This window comes from Xenopus laevis, chromosome 8S, assembly GCF_017654675.1.
Source record: "Xenopus laevis strain J_2021 chromosome 8S, Xenopus_laevis_v10.1, whole genome shotgun sequence".
NCBI classification, from domain to species: Eukaryota; Metazoa; Chordata; class Amphibia; order Anura; family Pipidae; genus Xenopus; species Xenopus laevis.
The window spans coordinates 80,445,421-80,460,133 of record NC_054386.1 but is presented as its reverse complement, the minus strand read 5'-3'; the positions used below and the strand labels follow the sequence as shown (position 1 = coordinate 80,460,133).

The 14,713-nt window shown below is 39.0% G+C and overlaps 1 protein-coding gene across 2 annotated transcripts in view; it reads left to right on the top strand.

Annotated features, from left to right (window-relative positions):
• Positions 1-1,290: 1,290 nt before the first annotated feature.
• The window catches only part of phf1.S (PHD finger protein 1 S homeolog), a 28,036-nt gene continuing 14,613 nt past the window's right edge, over positions 1,291-14,713 (top strand). The window contains exons 1-12 of one of the 2 annotated variants that reach the window (XR_001932964.2): positions 1,291-1,464; positions 5,398-5,588; positions 6,734-6,815; positions 9,315-9,410; positions 9,500-9,600; positions 9,700-9,848; positions 10,012-10,107; positions 10,450-10,518; positions 11,951-12,074; positions 12,920-12,987; positions 13,190-13,330; positions 13,465-13,568. Coding sequence is in view for 1 of the 2 variants with exons in the window: in XM_018233196.2 (XP_018088685.1) it covers positions 5,415-5,588; positions 6,734-6,815; positions 9,315-9,410; positions 9,500-9,600; positions 9,700-9,848; positions 10,012-10,107; positions 10,450-10,518; positions 11,951-12,074; positions 12,920-12,987; positions 13,190-13,330; positions 13,454-13,568 (1,215 nt within the window). In the remaining variant the exon portion in view is untranslated. Of the gene's footprint in view, positions 1,465-5,397; positions 5,589-6,733; positions 6,816-9,314; positions 9,411-9,499; positions 9,601-9,699; positions 9,849-10,011; positions 10,108-10,449; positions 10,519-11,950; positions 12,075-12,919; positions 12,988-13,189; positions 13,331-13,453; positions 13,569-14,713 lie in introns of both variants that reach the window. The other variant, XM_018233196.2, reaches the window with a different exon arrangement.

Below are 14,713 nucleotides of genomic sequence, written 5' to 3'. Positions count from 1 at the left end.
GTAGGGGTTTTTATTAGCAAGGGGTTGCTTCTTCTTTAAAGGGACAAAGGCACCACAGGGTCAGCAAAGGGTATGAAAGACCATTTAGACTTCTTGAAGTGTTTTATTAATGATTCCTCAAACCCTCTGCCTTTTATAAACCTGTCTCACAAATTATACCAGAGTGGCCAACAGAAGCACCCCCTAAATCAATGGCTTATTATATAATACATTATGCCACACGCCGTAACTAGATGTTACTGGACTCCAGTGCCCTAGGCAACCCAGCCGACTATGTTGCCCCCCTCCACATTCGTGCTCACGAACAATCAACTGCTCATGCGCAGACCAGCATACGCCCTGGAGATGCGTACTTGAGTGTGTGCACACGCATGGAGGAGCGTGAGCAGCTGGAATATACGTACGTGAGTGCACGCGCACGCATGGAGGACCGCTAGAGGCTGGAATTGCTGCTGCAGGTGGGGGCACAAGGGTTTGAACTAGGGGGTATCTAGCAGATGAGGTACCGTGCCTAGTGCCCCTCCAACTTGCCTCTTCTGCCTACCCAGGGGTGCTCTGCCAATGTGGCGAGCTGAGACACCTCAGGTGGCAGCTCCAGAGAGGTTTCCAGGGGCAGCAAAAAGCCGCTCCTGCACCTTTAGGAGCCGAATTTCTGGTTTTTAAACTAGAAATTCAGCTGTACTATTGCGAGAGAGCGCAATTGCGCTCTCTGCTATTGTGTTCCTGCCTCCCCGCTAGGGTTGCCACCCTTTCTGGAAAAAAATACAGACCTTCCTATTTATTTAACTTTTTTCCATATTAATAACATTGGGATCAGCCATCATTTTTACCGGCCAGGTGGCAACCCTACTCCCCTCCCTACAGGTAAGCCGGCGAGGGGGGCGGCATTGCAGGATCGGCTCCTATGACAGAATCGGTGCTTTGCCTACCCCTGGTTCCGGCCCTGCTGGGCTCCACAGCAAATTAATTTTAGGGCCCCAAACATATCCAGAGGATGTCCTGTTCTACCAACACACATTGAAATTGCTCATTATTTGGGCCTAATGGGGCCCTTATACCTCCTGGGCCTTCAGGGTCTGCTTCCTCTGTAGTTACGCCCCTGCGGAAACCACCCCTACACACAGAGCTCTAGACACCCAGTATGAGTGGCCATAATTCAACAATGAACCTGAATCATAGACAAAACAGCTCCATCACTTCTAAAAATGCTACAGCGCCCGACCTTCTCATGGCACCAGAAGCCACAGTTTACGCATGCGCGCAGTGGCACGTCCGTCCATATGAAAAAGCATCAAAACCCTTGGGTCAGACGCCACAAGCCTCCACGGCTTTCCCCCCTGGGCACCGCCCGGTTCCACCCGCCCTCAAGAAACTGCACTGGCATTTCGAGCCAAGCAAGTGGACGTCACGCGTGGGATGGGCTTGGAGCATCAAAAATGGCGGCCGCATCTAGCGGTTGATAAGGTACGCAGTTACTGAAAAGAGACATAAAATGTGGATTTAATATGCATGCGTCTTAAGGGGGCGATTTTATACATGCGGGCGTTACAAATATTTGACTGACGTTTAGTTCTATCAACGTTAACTGCTGTGACCTGCTGTTCTGGGTAGTCTAGTGCAATGTCTGGTGCTTGATAGCTGCAGGCTGAATACAGGCCACCATTTCTATTCGTCTCTGTGTCAAAAGCTTCAGTCAGACCTCATTCACTTGTCATGAGAGCCTGGGGCACTGATTCGCCTCCGGAAAGAGACGTGACACTGAGCATGCTGGGACCTGCTGCAGAAACTTTATGGGCTATTGGGACCGGCTTGTATTTATCATTACAACAAGTCATAGAAGAAGAACTGCAGTATTCATTGGAGCTGTGAAAGTTTCTCATTTAAATCCTCCAGTATTGATGCCTGAAGTTCAAAGCTTTTTAATATTCATATTTATTTCTACTTTCATTACCTGAACATTTTCAAAACATTTAGGGGCAGATTTATCAAGGATCGAATTCCAATTTCGCATTTATTTCAGTGTAATGTGACTAGGGAGTAGACCAAATTCGATTCAAGTTTAAAAAAAGAAAAATCGAAATTCGAATGTCGAAATTTATCATGTACTGTCCCTTTAAGAATTCGAATTCGACTATTCGCCATCTAAATTGGTGTTTTAGCCTATGGGGGACATCCTACAATCAATTTGGAGTCGTTTGGTGGAATTTGAAAATCAAATTTTTTTTTGTGAAAAAAACTCAAATCGAATGTTTGCAGGTCGATTCTTCATCCGAATTAAAAAAATCACATTTTTTTAATACATTTCAATTGGTCATTTTTTTTCCGAAGTTCGAGTTTATGGGAGTTTATAGAAACTCGACCCTTGATAAATCTGCCCCATAAAGGGATACTGTCATGGGAAAAAATTTTTTTTTCAAAATGAATCAGTTAATAGTGCTGCTCCAGCAGAATTCTGCACTGAAATCCAGTTCTCAAAAAAGCAAACAGATTATTTTATATTCAATTTTGAAATCTGACATGGGGCTAAACATATTGTCAATTTCCCAGCTGCCCCCAGTCATGTGACTTGTGCTCTGATAAACTTCAATCACTCTTTACTGCTGTACTGCAAGTTGGAGTGATATCACCCCCCCCTTCCCCCCCCAGCAGCCAAACAAAAGAACAATGGGAAGGTAACCAGATAACATCTCCCTAACACAAGATAACAGCTGCCTGGTAGATCTAAGAACAACACTCAATAGTAAAAACCCATGTCTCACTTGAGACACATTTAGTTACATTGAGAAGGAAAAACAGCAGCCTACCAGAAAGCATTTCTCTCCTAAAGTGCAGGCACAAGTCACATGACCAGGGGCAGCTGGGAAATTGACAAAATGTCTAGCCCCATGTCAGATTTCAAAATTGAATATAAAAAAATCTGTTTGCTCTTTTGAGAAATGGATTTCAGTGCAGAATTCTGCTAGAGTAGCACTATTAACTGATGTGTTTTGAAAAAAACATGTTTTCCGATGACAGGATCCCTTTAATATTAAGGGTCAGGGTACACAGGCAGATTCGGGAAGATTAGTCGCTCGGCGACAAATCTCCTCTTCTTCGGGGCGACTAATCTCCCTGAACTGCCTTCCAGCCGGCTAAAATGTAAATCGATAGCGGGGTGGGACTCGGAGCGATTCATTTTCCAAAGTTGCCTCACAAGGAAGCTTCGGCCAACGATTTTCATTTTAGCTGGCGGAGAGGCAGTTCGGGGAGATTAGTCGCCCCAAAAAAGAGGCGATTTGTCGCTGGGCGACTAATCTTCCCGAATCTGCCTGTGTGCCCTGACCCTTAATATCAAAGTTTGTAGAAGCTCCCATAAACTCGAAATTCGGAAAAATTGCTTATAACAAAATACATTTGCTACTTCTTAATTTTATATTATCTTGCTATTGATTTGCCCTTTTATTTTTGAATAGAATAATTTTAATACTTACTCTTCTCATTAGAAGACAATCTGTTCCCATTTTCATTATTTTTCATTTGCACTTTGTATTCTTCAAACTTGTTTTCCCTGCAGTTCCTACTGACGGATGGATAGAAAATCCTGTCCCACAGGCTCATGAATTTTATGGTTGCTAGCTTTGGGGACCTTTGTAACCAGATCGATATATATATTAAATATATCAATATATATTAAAATTACTAATTAATTAGGGTCTCATTGGGCCCCCTGCAGTCACAGGGTCTGCTTTCTCTGTAGTTATGCCCCTGGATGTAGCATTCAGTGAACTGTAGCAATGAGCAAATTTTTTTGCAGCGTTTTGCCCATAGACTCCAATAGGTGAAAAAAATTCTCGCCAAACAGAATTTTTTTTTTTGATAAACAGGTCAGGTTCACCTATTACTAGTGGCCTGTTGTTTAAAAGAAAAACATCTGGCTGTTTGATATCAATTAATAACTTGTAGTAAACTTTGTAAAAGTTATTACATTTGGCCCCCTCCATAATCTTTAATAAGTAAATATCTTTTTATTTAAGGCATTTACAATTTTACAAGCAAAGTAACAATTGGAAGACTTTCATTATGGACCCATAAACTCTGCTTATCCTTTGGGTCCTTGTCTATTTGACTTGCCTTCTAAGGGTAAGGGCACACCTGGCGATTCGGGAAGATTTAATCGCCTCTTCTTTGGGTCGACTAATCTCCCCGAACGGCTTCCCCCTGTCTTCCGCCGGCTATAATAAAATAGCGGCATGGCACACGCGGCACTTAGTTTTCCGAAGTTGCCTCACGGGAAACTTCGGGCGACTTCGGAATACGAATCGCCACTTGTGCCATGCCGCAGGCCAATATGGCTGTTCACCACAAGATCTTCTTCCTGGTGCGAGTGTTCTAGTGCTGGTGGGGGCAATGTAAAAAAAACAAAAAGGCTACTGTTGCCTTATTAGCCCACACCTTTGGTTGGGGATAATATATTTTGGCAACAGGTGCCCTTTAAAGGGGTTGTTCACCTTCAAGCAACTTTTCAGATAGATCACCAGAAATAACGACTTTTTCCAATCATTTTCTGTGTGTCACATTTTTCTAATATTGAAGTGTAAAGTGACATTTTTCGCCTTCTAAAGCAGCTCTGGGAGGGGGCAGGGATCGCCAACCCTGTAAACTGTTCTAAATGGATACATTTAGTTGATACATTTCTTTTCTTTGTCCCTGCTGAGCAGAATCCCTGAGTTTCATTACAGGCAGCTGTTAGAATTGATACAATTGTTGCTAATACTACAGAGATGCTGCTGAGAAATGTATCAACTAAATGTTGTAAAATTGTAACAACTATTTTTTCTGTAACCGTAACATAATAAATATCCGAATGAAAATAATTAAACAGAAGGGTGATCTAGACAAGCTGTTTGTTGACAGTGTCATCAGCTAAAGGTCTACTGGTAGATCCCAATCTACATTTTGGGCACCCCTGCTTTAAGGAGTAGTTCACCAAGGTAAATTTAAGTATGTTATAGAGTTTCCTATTTCTTATGTTATTACTTTGTATTAGTTTAATATTAATTTATATTATACTTTAACATTCAGGCCCTCTCTTATTCATCTTCCAATTTAAAACCACTGCTTGGTTGCCAAACTAGACCCCCAGCAAGCAAATAGCTACTGAATTTCTGAACTGGAGATTTGCTGAAGAAAAAGTTAGATAATTAAAAAAACAAGAAAATAAAAGAAAAAAAGACCAATTGAAAATTCTCTTAGAGTACAACATCCTACCACTTGAGGATACAGAGATTGGACAGAACACGTTATTGGAGTTTTTGCTCCCCTGTTAAATATATAATAGGGCTGATTTTTAGCTCTGTGTATTACATGTTAATGTGTATATTAATCATGCTGTGAAAGACCTTTCATTTACTCTTACAGAATCTTTGTAAAATGTGATGGAGGGACGGGAGTCCTCAACTCGACCCAGTCGTACCACACCTGCCAGCCCTAGAGTGACTCCTGCTGTAGTGAAACGGCCACGCTTCCAAACACTGGCTCGTTTTTGGGAAGGTCAGGATGTCTTGGCACGGTGGACAGATGGACTACTTTATTTGGGAATAGTTAAGAAGGTGCGGCTTATGTATTCCTTTTATACATTTTTCCTTTTAATTTCACCATTTGATAAATATGCTTTTAAAAATCCCATAGGAATGAATAGAAAGTGATTGGGTTTTTCTGTGGTGAGTTCTAATCTCACATTTTGATAAATCTGCCCCTACGTGTCTTTTTTTACAGCTTACTACTAGTGATGTGCGGGCCGGCTGGATAACACTCTATTATTATTCATTTATAGTGAATAAAGTACCCCCTCTTGTAAAATATAAGGATATTATTACCAAGGAATTTCATGACCATATAAAAACATGAGGTTGAGGGCCGAGCTGTTTTATACAGGTCATGGAACTCCGAGGTAATTTCTAATATCCTCATATTTTGCAACTGGGGGTACTTTATTATAATACACAAATTTCAGTAAGTCATGTGACAGAAATGACATCAGAACTCACCGTTTATAACGGATGACATCAGAACTCACCATTTATAAGGATATAATTTACAAGATATTCATGGCTTTTGTGTATTGTATAAATATATAATAGGCTTACTGTACATTAAATAACTTTAAATTTCTTTTTTCATGTCTCACAGTATAAAATATACCCGGTCCCTAACTTGATAGACCCTGGTTCTGCTGCTGAGAAATGACAGCAACTAATGTATCAGGCTTTAACAATTTAGAATTTTGATTTTAAGGATTTCTGGGATGTTACAGTAAAATACAAGACGGTGGAAACTGAACCTTATTCAGTATAAACGTACATTTTAGAAAGCTAATAAAAATATTTGGTTTTGTAGTTACACCTACACCTCTAATAGCTCTCTTTCTTGGTTAATAACACCTTATCTTGTATTTATCTTGTCGTCCTCTTGATCATATTCCTTTTCTTAGCATCCTCCACTGCCAACATCTGTTTCCGCTTCATTCGCAAAACTGTTATAACGCATAAAACATGGCCCTAAAACTCCCAGAAATTTGTTCACACTTTCATAACCTGCCAGATTTTTTAAAATAGACATGGTAATTAGGGGGTGTGGTCATAAAATGGGCGTGGTTAAATGGGCTGATGGGTTTTGTCTTTCCACTTTTCAAATGTTGGGAGGTATGTAGTTACACATGTATTATTCTTGTCAACTTTTTGTCCCTCTTCTGCAGGTAGACAGTGCTCAGGAGACTTGTCTTGTGCGCTTTGAAGATAATTCACAGTTTTCAGTACTTTGGAAGGACATTTTCCCTCGTAAGTATGAAGCTACATAGAATTCACTGAAAGTTTTTAAAAGCAATTTAACATGTTAAGTATAAATAATATGAAGGAATGTGCACACACAGGAACAACCACAAGAAGCCCTCATGCTCTAATAGCTTTATAGACCTAAAAATATTTAATTTTTTTCTGCTGCCTACCAATTGGTTTGCTTTATACTGCTGGGCAACATTCCCTCATATTATTTTTACATTCTGTGCATAAATTTGGTGAACCAGGCAGACGGGTGGTTCCAAAGCAACAGTGACTTATTTGTTTGCATATAGAATTATTTTGCACACCTTCATTTCTTATATACACTGGAGTTATAATTCATAAGTACTGAGTAGTGGTTGAGCTAAGCAGCTAACCACCAAGCTATTGAAATGTTTTCTGGTCTTCTACTGTATTGTATATTTTAGAATGTTCTTGGCGGTCCCAATGGGTATAATTAATTTTTTAATTAATTTTTTTTTTTTTTTCAGAATTGATGATCACTTGTTTTAAGGTTTTTAGTTTTGTTAATAACTACATTTATTGGTTCCATAATATTTTGCAGTTTCTTTTAAAATGTACAGTAGTAAGAATATTCGTACATTAATGTTTCTATACATTTCTCATTCTGTTCAACCAGTGATAGAACACTGTGCAGAAGGTTAAGCGTGACTATAGGTTGTCCTGATATATCTTAAGAGGAGGGGTAAGACTACCTATAGCCATTAGGGAATGGCCCTGTTACTCTGATACCCCTGGGATTGAGGTCTGTTCTGTAGCCTTGAACCAGTCTCGCCATACCAAGTTATATTTTTGAGGAGATTCTCTTGCGGCACAAGTAAGCTGGATCAGGGGAGGATTTGTTTGAATCAGGTTCAAACAATCATTGGTTGAATGAAAAGCATGAAACAAAAGGGTGATTTAGACAAGCTGTTTGTTGACAGTGTCTACTGATCATCAGCTAAATGTCTACTGGTAGATCCCAATCTACCTTTTGGGCACCCCTGCTTTAGTATATCCCCTAATGTGCATAAGCCCCATTGTGGTCAAATTTTGTATGTGGTTATTTTCTTGAGGTGGTGGAGAAAAGAGTTTAACCATAGGGGTAAGTGGGGTGTTAGGAGGAGTGGCACTAGTTGGCACACTGAGTACTGCCATCCATGCCTTGTAAGGTGCCACTATAACTGGTTGATCAGTGTAGAGATCTGACTGTTTGCAAAAGGGAATGTATTTAAGGGATTCCACAGAGCTTACTATCATGGCCTGTAGTGGGAAATTAGGGTTAAAGGGGCCTGGACTGAGACACCAGTGAATATAATATATTTGACCTGCTAACACATAAAGAAATGTAGGGAGGAATATCATTTTTAGCAAGTTGATCTTGCCCCAGATAAAGTTAGGCAGGTTAGCCCATACTTTGAGTTTCTTTTTCATGGTGCAGTGCAGAGGATCGGCTCAGATAATCACTTCAATAGTCTTTATTTTTTAATATTCCTAAAACATTGTTAAATGTTGACTTCAATGGTTTATCATTGGTAAGTTTGCAGTTCTGAAGCGAAAGAAAAAGTATGGGTCACTAAAACTCTTTTCTTTATTTTAAAATCATTTTATGGCTTAGGGTTTGATTCTCCTTTAAGGTAATAGCATATGTGGTCATTTTATCCCCGGCATATTGTAGTTCAGTGCTATGGGGAAAGATGTTTTAAATTGCTCCTCCATTAACTTTGAATTGAAAGCACCCCGTGTTGTGTCTGTCACATCTATTGTTACTTGGAACCAGAGTGTCACATAATCTGAATGTAAGTAATCAGCTGCACAAAAGTGCACTTCATTCTTTTAGTTCAGAGGGGTGATGGGGAACATTTTGTTCCCTGCCAACAGATCTACAAAATGTGACTGAATGCTCCAAAATGCCTAGCATGCTATTAAGGTGAGTTCAACTACTCCACTGGAAATCTATGACAGCCCCCTCACTTAATTTTTGGAAATTTGTAATCCATGATTCCCTAGCTAAACAGAGATTGACATATGTAGCCAGAGGCTGCCCAGAGGATGCAGTGTGGGGTACCTGGGTAACAGTGCAAAGATAAAAAGGTGGTGTATAGATACTCAAGTATATAGATGAGTAAGCCACTAGACCCCACCTCTCAAGGCCCTTGAGAATCTATCTCTTTCCTTAACCTTTCTTTCCTCCTCTCTACGTTTGTATAACTTGTAATGTTGTTTGTGTTTATTATGAAACAAAAAAATAAAATCTTTAAAAAAAAAAAAAAAGGTTCTTCAGCGTTATGTATAGTAGTTTTTTACCAGACATAGCTCCTAGATTAAACATCTATTGCTTGAATTGGATGCTGTCTGAAGCCACAAGTCACTGAAAAATAATGGATAACACTCTGAACCAGAAATTGTTGACTTAAATGTGTAGTTCACTTTTAAATTAAATAATATCATGTAGAAAGGGATCAGTTTCCTCAGCCATTCCCTCTTTGATTACTCCAGCTGCTGTGCCTGGGAAAGAACAGCTGTGCTGTGTGTGCAACTCGCAGACGTGTACCCCAGACAACAAACTGGTTCACTGTGGGAAATGCAAACACGGTGAGGCTTGAATCTAGTTTACCATTGTTTGTTTTCATTATAGTGTGATGAGTATTTTAAATTGATTGTTTCATTGTATGTACTCACAGCATATCATCAAGAATGCCATGTTCCTAGTGTCCCATGCGACGCAGACTGTCCTGGAAGCTCCTGGATGTGTCGGCAGTGTGTCTTTGCTGTGGCTACCAAGGTATATTTTCCTTTTGTGTGTCTGTATCTCCCTCTCTTGAATACATTTCTACCTCTGTCAAATACATTCTGTCCTTCTTGTGCTTTTTTTTTTTTACAGAGAGGTGGCGCACTCAAGAAAGGTCCCTATGCACGCGCTATGCTGCATATGAAGCTGTCTTTACCCTACCAGCTGAAGTCTTTAGAGTGGGACCAACTACACCTAACAAATAAACAACAATGTTACTGCTACTGCGGGGGGCCTGGAGAGTAAGTATGGTGTAAGTAACAAGTGTACAGAGGGTGGTGTTGGAAAGTATGGTTTAAGGAACTGGATAGCAATAAGAGTGGTGGGAGGGTGTAATTGTGGTGGATGTGAATTTTTTTGTTTGAATCTGTACATACATATAGACAAATATGTGTGTCCTCTTAGATGGAACATGAAGATGTTACAGTGCTGTCGCTGTCTCCAGTGGTTTCATGAGTCTTGTACGCAATGTCTGAGTAAACCTTTGCTCTACGGAGACAGGTGCGTTCTCTCTATTATAACTGAAATTCTTGTGTTTCAATACCACTATAAAGTGTTTATTATTCTATGGTTTTTTTTCTTTTACTGATTTACCAGTTCTGCTTTCCTTCAGCTTATATGTCTTGAATGGCTGTAGTACCTAGCCAAAATGGAGTTAAGGCCCAGTTTCAAACCATGACTATATGTTATAATTATATATTATAATGACTGCAAAACATGTTTCTGTGTTGTCCATCCTTTCAGTACAATAACTTTAAGTTTAGTTCACCGCTCCTAGCGTTTCACTCTCCCATTGCAATTGCCTTTTTTCTTATGTTTCCTCTGTTTTATTGATCATTTTAGGTTTTATGTTTTTGAGTGTTCAGTCTGTACAAGAGGTCCAGAAAACACTTGGAGACTTCCTCTTGCATGGTGAGTGTATATCGTGTACTGTTCAGTCCCTTCCACATACTCCTTTTGCAACATTTGGTAGATGTTGCAGTTGTAAAAATCAAAGCACTTTCGTCAATTGAGGTGCTGTAGTTATATTGGGAGTTGCAGTTTACTACTTAATGTTTTACATAATGAAATCAAAGGTAATTGTTTGCAGTTTTCCAATGCACATTAGAGTTTTTAATTGTTAATTTGTAAATTAAAGGAAAACTACACTCCCGAACATTGTAGGTCTCTCTAAAAAAAATATATTGCATAAAACAGCTCATATGTAAATCCCTGCTTCATGGCTTGGATGATTTTTTGGACAGACATAATATCAAAGGCTATTGTGATACTAAACTCTATAGTTAGTATAGGTATGGGTATATAGAATTTTAATTAAAAGTAGGGAGGGGTGTGTGTATGGATGCTGGGTTTTCATTTGGAGGGGTTGAACTTGATGGACTTTGTCTTTTTTCAACCCAATTTAACTATGTAACTATGTAACTTACTATGTAAATAAACCATTTTCATAATAAAATATTTTTTATTTTAAGGTGCCATTAGGTAATCATAAATAGAAAACTGACTCACGGCGCACAAAAACAAACCAAACATTTTAGGTCACATGAGCCAATTAACAGACTGAGTTTTTTCTTTTGCTTCCACACTTCTTCCTGTTACAGTTAGAGTTGTAGTATTTCTGGTCAGGTGATCTCTGAGGCAGCACACAGACCATCATAAAATGGGGGTTCAAGGGAAAAGATATAAAATGATTACTTAAATATATATTCTAGTTTGGTAAGATTCTTTAATATGCGACTTAATTAACAGATCGTTTACATAATATTAAGTATTCATTTTAGGGGTATAGTTTTCCTTTAACATTTGTTATTGCTGTACTGCAAGCAATATTTGTCTGTCTGTTTCTGTAAGTCTTGGAACTACTGAAGGAGAATTCAGCTCTGCTCAAGCCTAGATTCAAATACAGAGATTAGTATGTGACACATATGTCTTACAGTAGCAATTGAACAACAAAAATGAAAGACAATTGAAAATGTATAATGGATATATATTGAAAAGTTGCTTAGAATTTTTCTTTTAATAGGCTACATTTTGGGGGGTTACAAACTTAAATCTTTTCACTCTGTTACTCTTACTTGAGTTTTCTTATATATAGCACACTGTTTATGTTGGCCAACTGTTTCTATTCACATCCCACAAAGTCGAGTTATTGCACACCCAAGTGAGTTATTCAACTTTTAAGATTCATCATTATCAAACAATTCTTGTTTAATTTCTAACACCACTAACACATACTTCCATGAATTGTCGTCTGTCGTCTGCTTTATAAATTACATTAACTTAATTCTGTCTCCTATTTCACACTGTGGTTTCATCATATTGTTTATTTTCTTTGTATATATAGGGTTGATGTATCACATCTTGTCTTATATCACCTCAGTATTTGTTGTAAGAAGAAATATTTTGACTTTGAGCGTGAAATCCTTTCCTTCGTTAATGAAAACTGGGATAGTTTACTTCTAGGAGAGGTAAGTAGAAGTGGCAAAAATGAGTTCACAGTTGCCTTATGAGGATGGTGGCAGATTGTGTACTTAGTGTTTACAATATTTTTTTAAAGAAACTATTGTGTAATACTATACTGTAGTAGTATTACCTAATGCACTTTATTCAATGTAAGGTTTTAACTACACATATTTTAGTATTTGTTACTTTGTTGATATATAGAACAAAATGCCTCAAAAATGTCGTTTTTTTTTCTGGATACTGTGTTAATTTGCTCCTGATAATTGATGTGTGTGTTGGGGACTATAAATTATAAACTCTACTGAGGCAGAGACTGTCTTATTAACTCCAATGTGCTGGTGCATAGCTGCAGCCAAGAGTTTGTTAGTATCTTACAAAGATAATTTGAATTATGGAAATACTGTGTCAAAATCTATTTTCCCTTGGACCTTAGCACAGATGTTCAAAAAAAAATTAAAGGGTTTTGACACTTTAAAGTAACCAAAGAGTGAAATTTTAGATATTTTTCATCCACAGAAAGGGTCCAGGTAATAATTGACTTAATTATCATAAAGCAGGAGAGTGGCAATATGACCGACTACAGCCACTTGAGTGTAAAGCCTGACATAGCATCTGCCTTTCACTCTGCACACAAGGTGGAGAAAACAGCACGTGGCCTAGCGTTAAGGGTAACTCCAGCTTCCCAAGGTTTAGTATTTCAATGAATTTGACAACAAAATGATTTCACCTCTTACTCTCTTATAATAACTGGACATGAAATATATTTCTGCAGACTAGAACTCTGGGATAATATATTGATATAGTGCTGAGTTTCTTATGATACTTATTTCTTCCCTTATGTTTGACGTAGCTGACAGACACTCCTCGTTCTGAACGATATTCTCACCTTCTTCATGCCCTTACCGCTCAGAAGGATAGGTAAGGAGCCTGTTCTTTGATTGAAGTGAGATCATTCATTTAGTTTTGTTCGTTCATTTGTCTGTTCATATCACTGATACTACCTCTTTGAATGCAAATCTCAGTGATTTATAAATACCTTGTTAGATATTAAATACTGAATTTGATAATATAGGGATAAATATGTGATTTCTATAGTTTTCAGACTCTACTTTTACTTCAGGTTCATTTCTGGTAAGGAAATAAAGAAAAAGAAGTGTCTGTTTGGCCTACAGACCCGTGTACCACCTCCTGCCCCACAAAGTACAGAATCTCCGTTAAGACTGCAAGAATCTAAGGACAGAACCTCCAGTCCATGTGTAAGGTGAGGAACCTTATTTGTGCACACTCAAATTATTGATGCGTTTCAAAACCCACTTTATAAATCATACCGCGTTGCCTGTCTTCCTTCCCCTCCCCAGCGAGCGGATATAAAGATCTCTTGCAGTTCCCTTGTAGGGAGGATGGGACTCATGAGACGCCCCACACACCGGAAGAGGACCCAGAGCATAAAGAAGCAGACAGGAAGAGACAGGCAGAAGCTGTGCAAAGATGTTACCCAGGTAATAGGATTTTTATATTACAATGTAATCATATTTCATGAAAGATAAGGAAACTTGAAATCACCTGGGGGTTGCTAAGTTGGTTATCGCCCAATCATTCTAGTTGCTTACTTGTTGCTTTCAGAGTGACACAACACTATTATCCTCCCCTTTGGCATCTCTGTAGTGCACATGCGCAGTATTTATATAATGCAGTCTATATTCCCTTGCACTGCCCATACTGAATGGGATGCCCATAGAAGCAGATGAAGATTTGTGGTTTGGTGCTTAGCAACAATACACTAGACTGATGCATGTTTAAAGAAGCGGAACAACAGTCTGGGGTCACAGGTAAGCACTAAGCGCTTGAAGCTCACTGTGCCCTCATTGTGATGTAACCTGCACTGAAGGGGGAAAGGGGGAGAACTGTGGAGTGGTGTCGGCGATCCCTACTGACTGTGCCAACCTGAAGAGATTTTAATATGATTCAGTTGCATTTTGCAGGTCAGTTTTCTGTACAATGGTTGATTTTATGTAATGGATGTAAATTTGTAAAATGTTTATGTGCCCAAAAATGACTACATATTTCATTATGAAAGTGAACCACCTCTTTAACATATCTGGAGGGAAAGACCCATCCCTTTGTGCCCACAGTTTTATGTTCCTGTTTTCTGAAAAATCAGTGATGCTCATCCAGGTGCCCAGGGAACTGAGGCATCATTAAAGGGGTTCTGTTATGATTTTTAGTTTTTATTTCTAAAAACTGCAAATAATTCTCTCTACCATATAAAATTTCATTCCTGAACCAGCAAGTGTATTTTTTAGTTGTAATATTGGTGTGTAGGTGCCATCTCAGGTCACTTTGCCTGGTCATGTGCTTTCAGAAAGAGCCAGCACTTTAGGATGGAACTGCTTTCTGGCAGGCTGTTGTTTCTCCTACTCAATGTAACTGAATGTGTCCCAATGGGACCTGGATTTTACTACTGAGTGCTGTTTTTAGATATACCAGGCAGCTGTTATATTGTCTTGGGAGCTGCTATCTGGTTGCCTTCCTATTGTTCTGTTGTTGGCTGCTGGGGGAGAAAGGGAGGGGGTTATATCACTCCAAATTGCAGTACAACAGTAAAGAGTGACTGAAGTTTATCAGAGCACAAGTCACATGACTG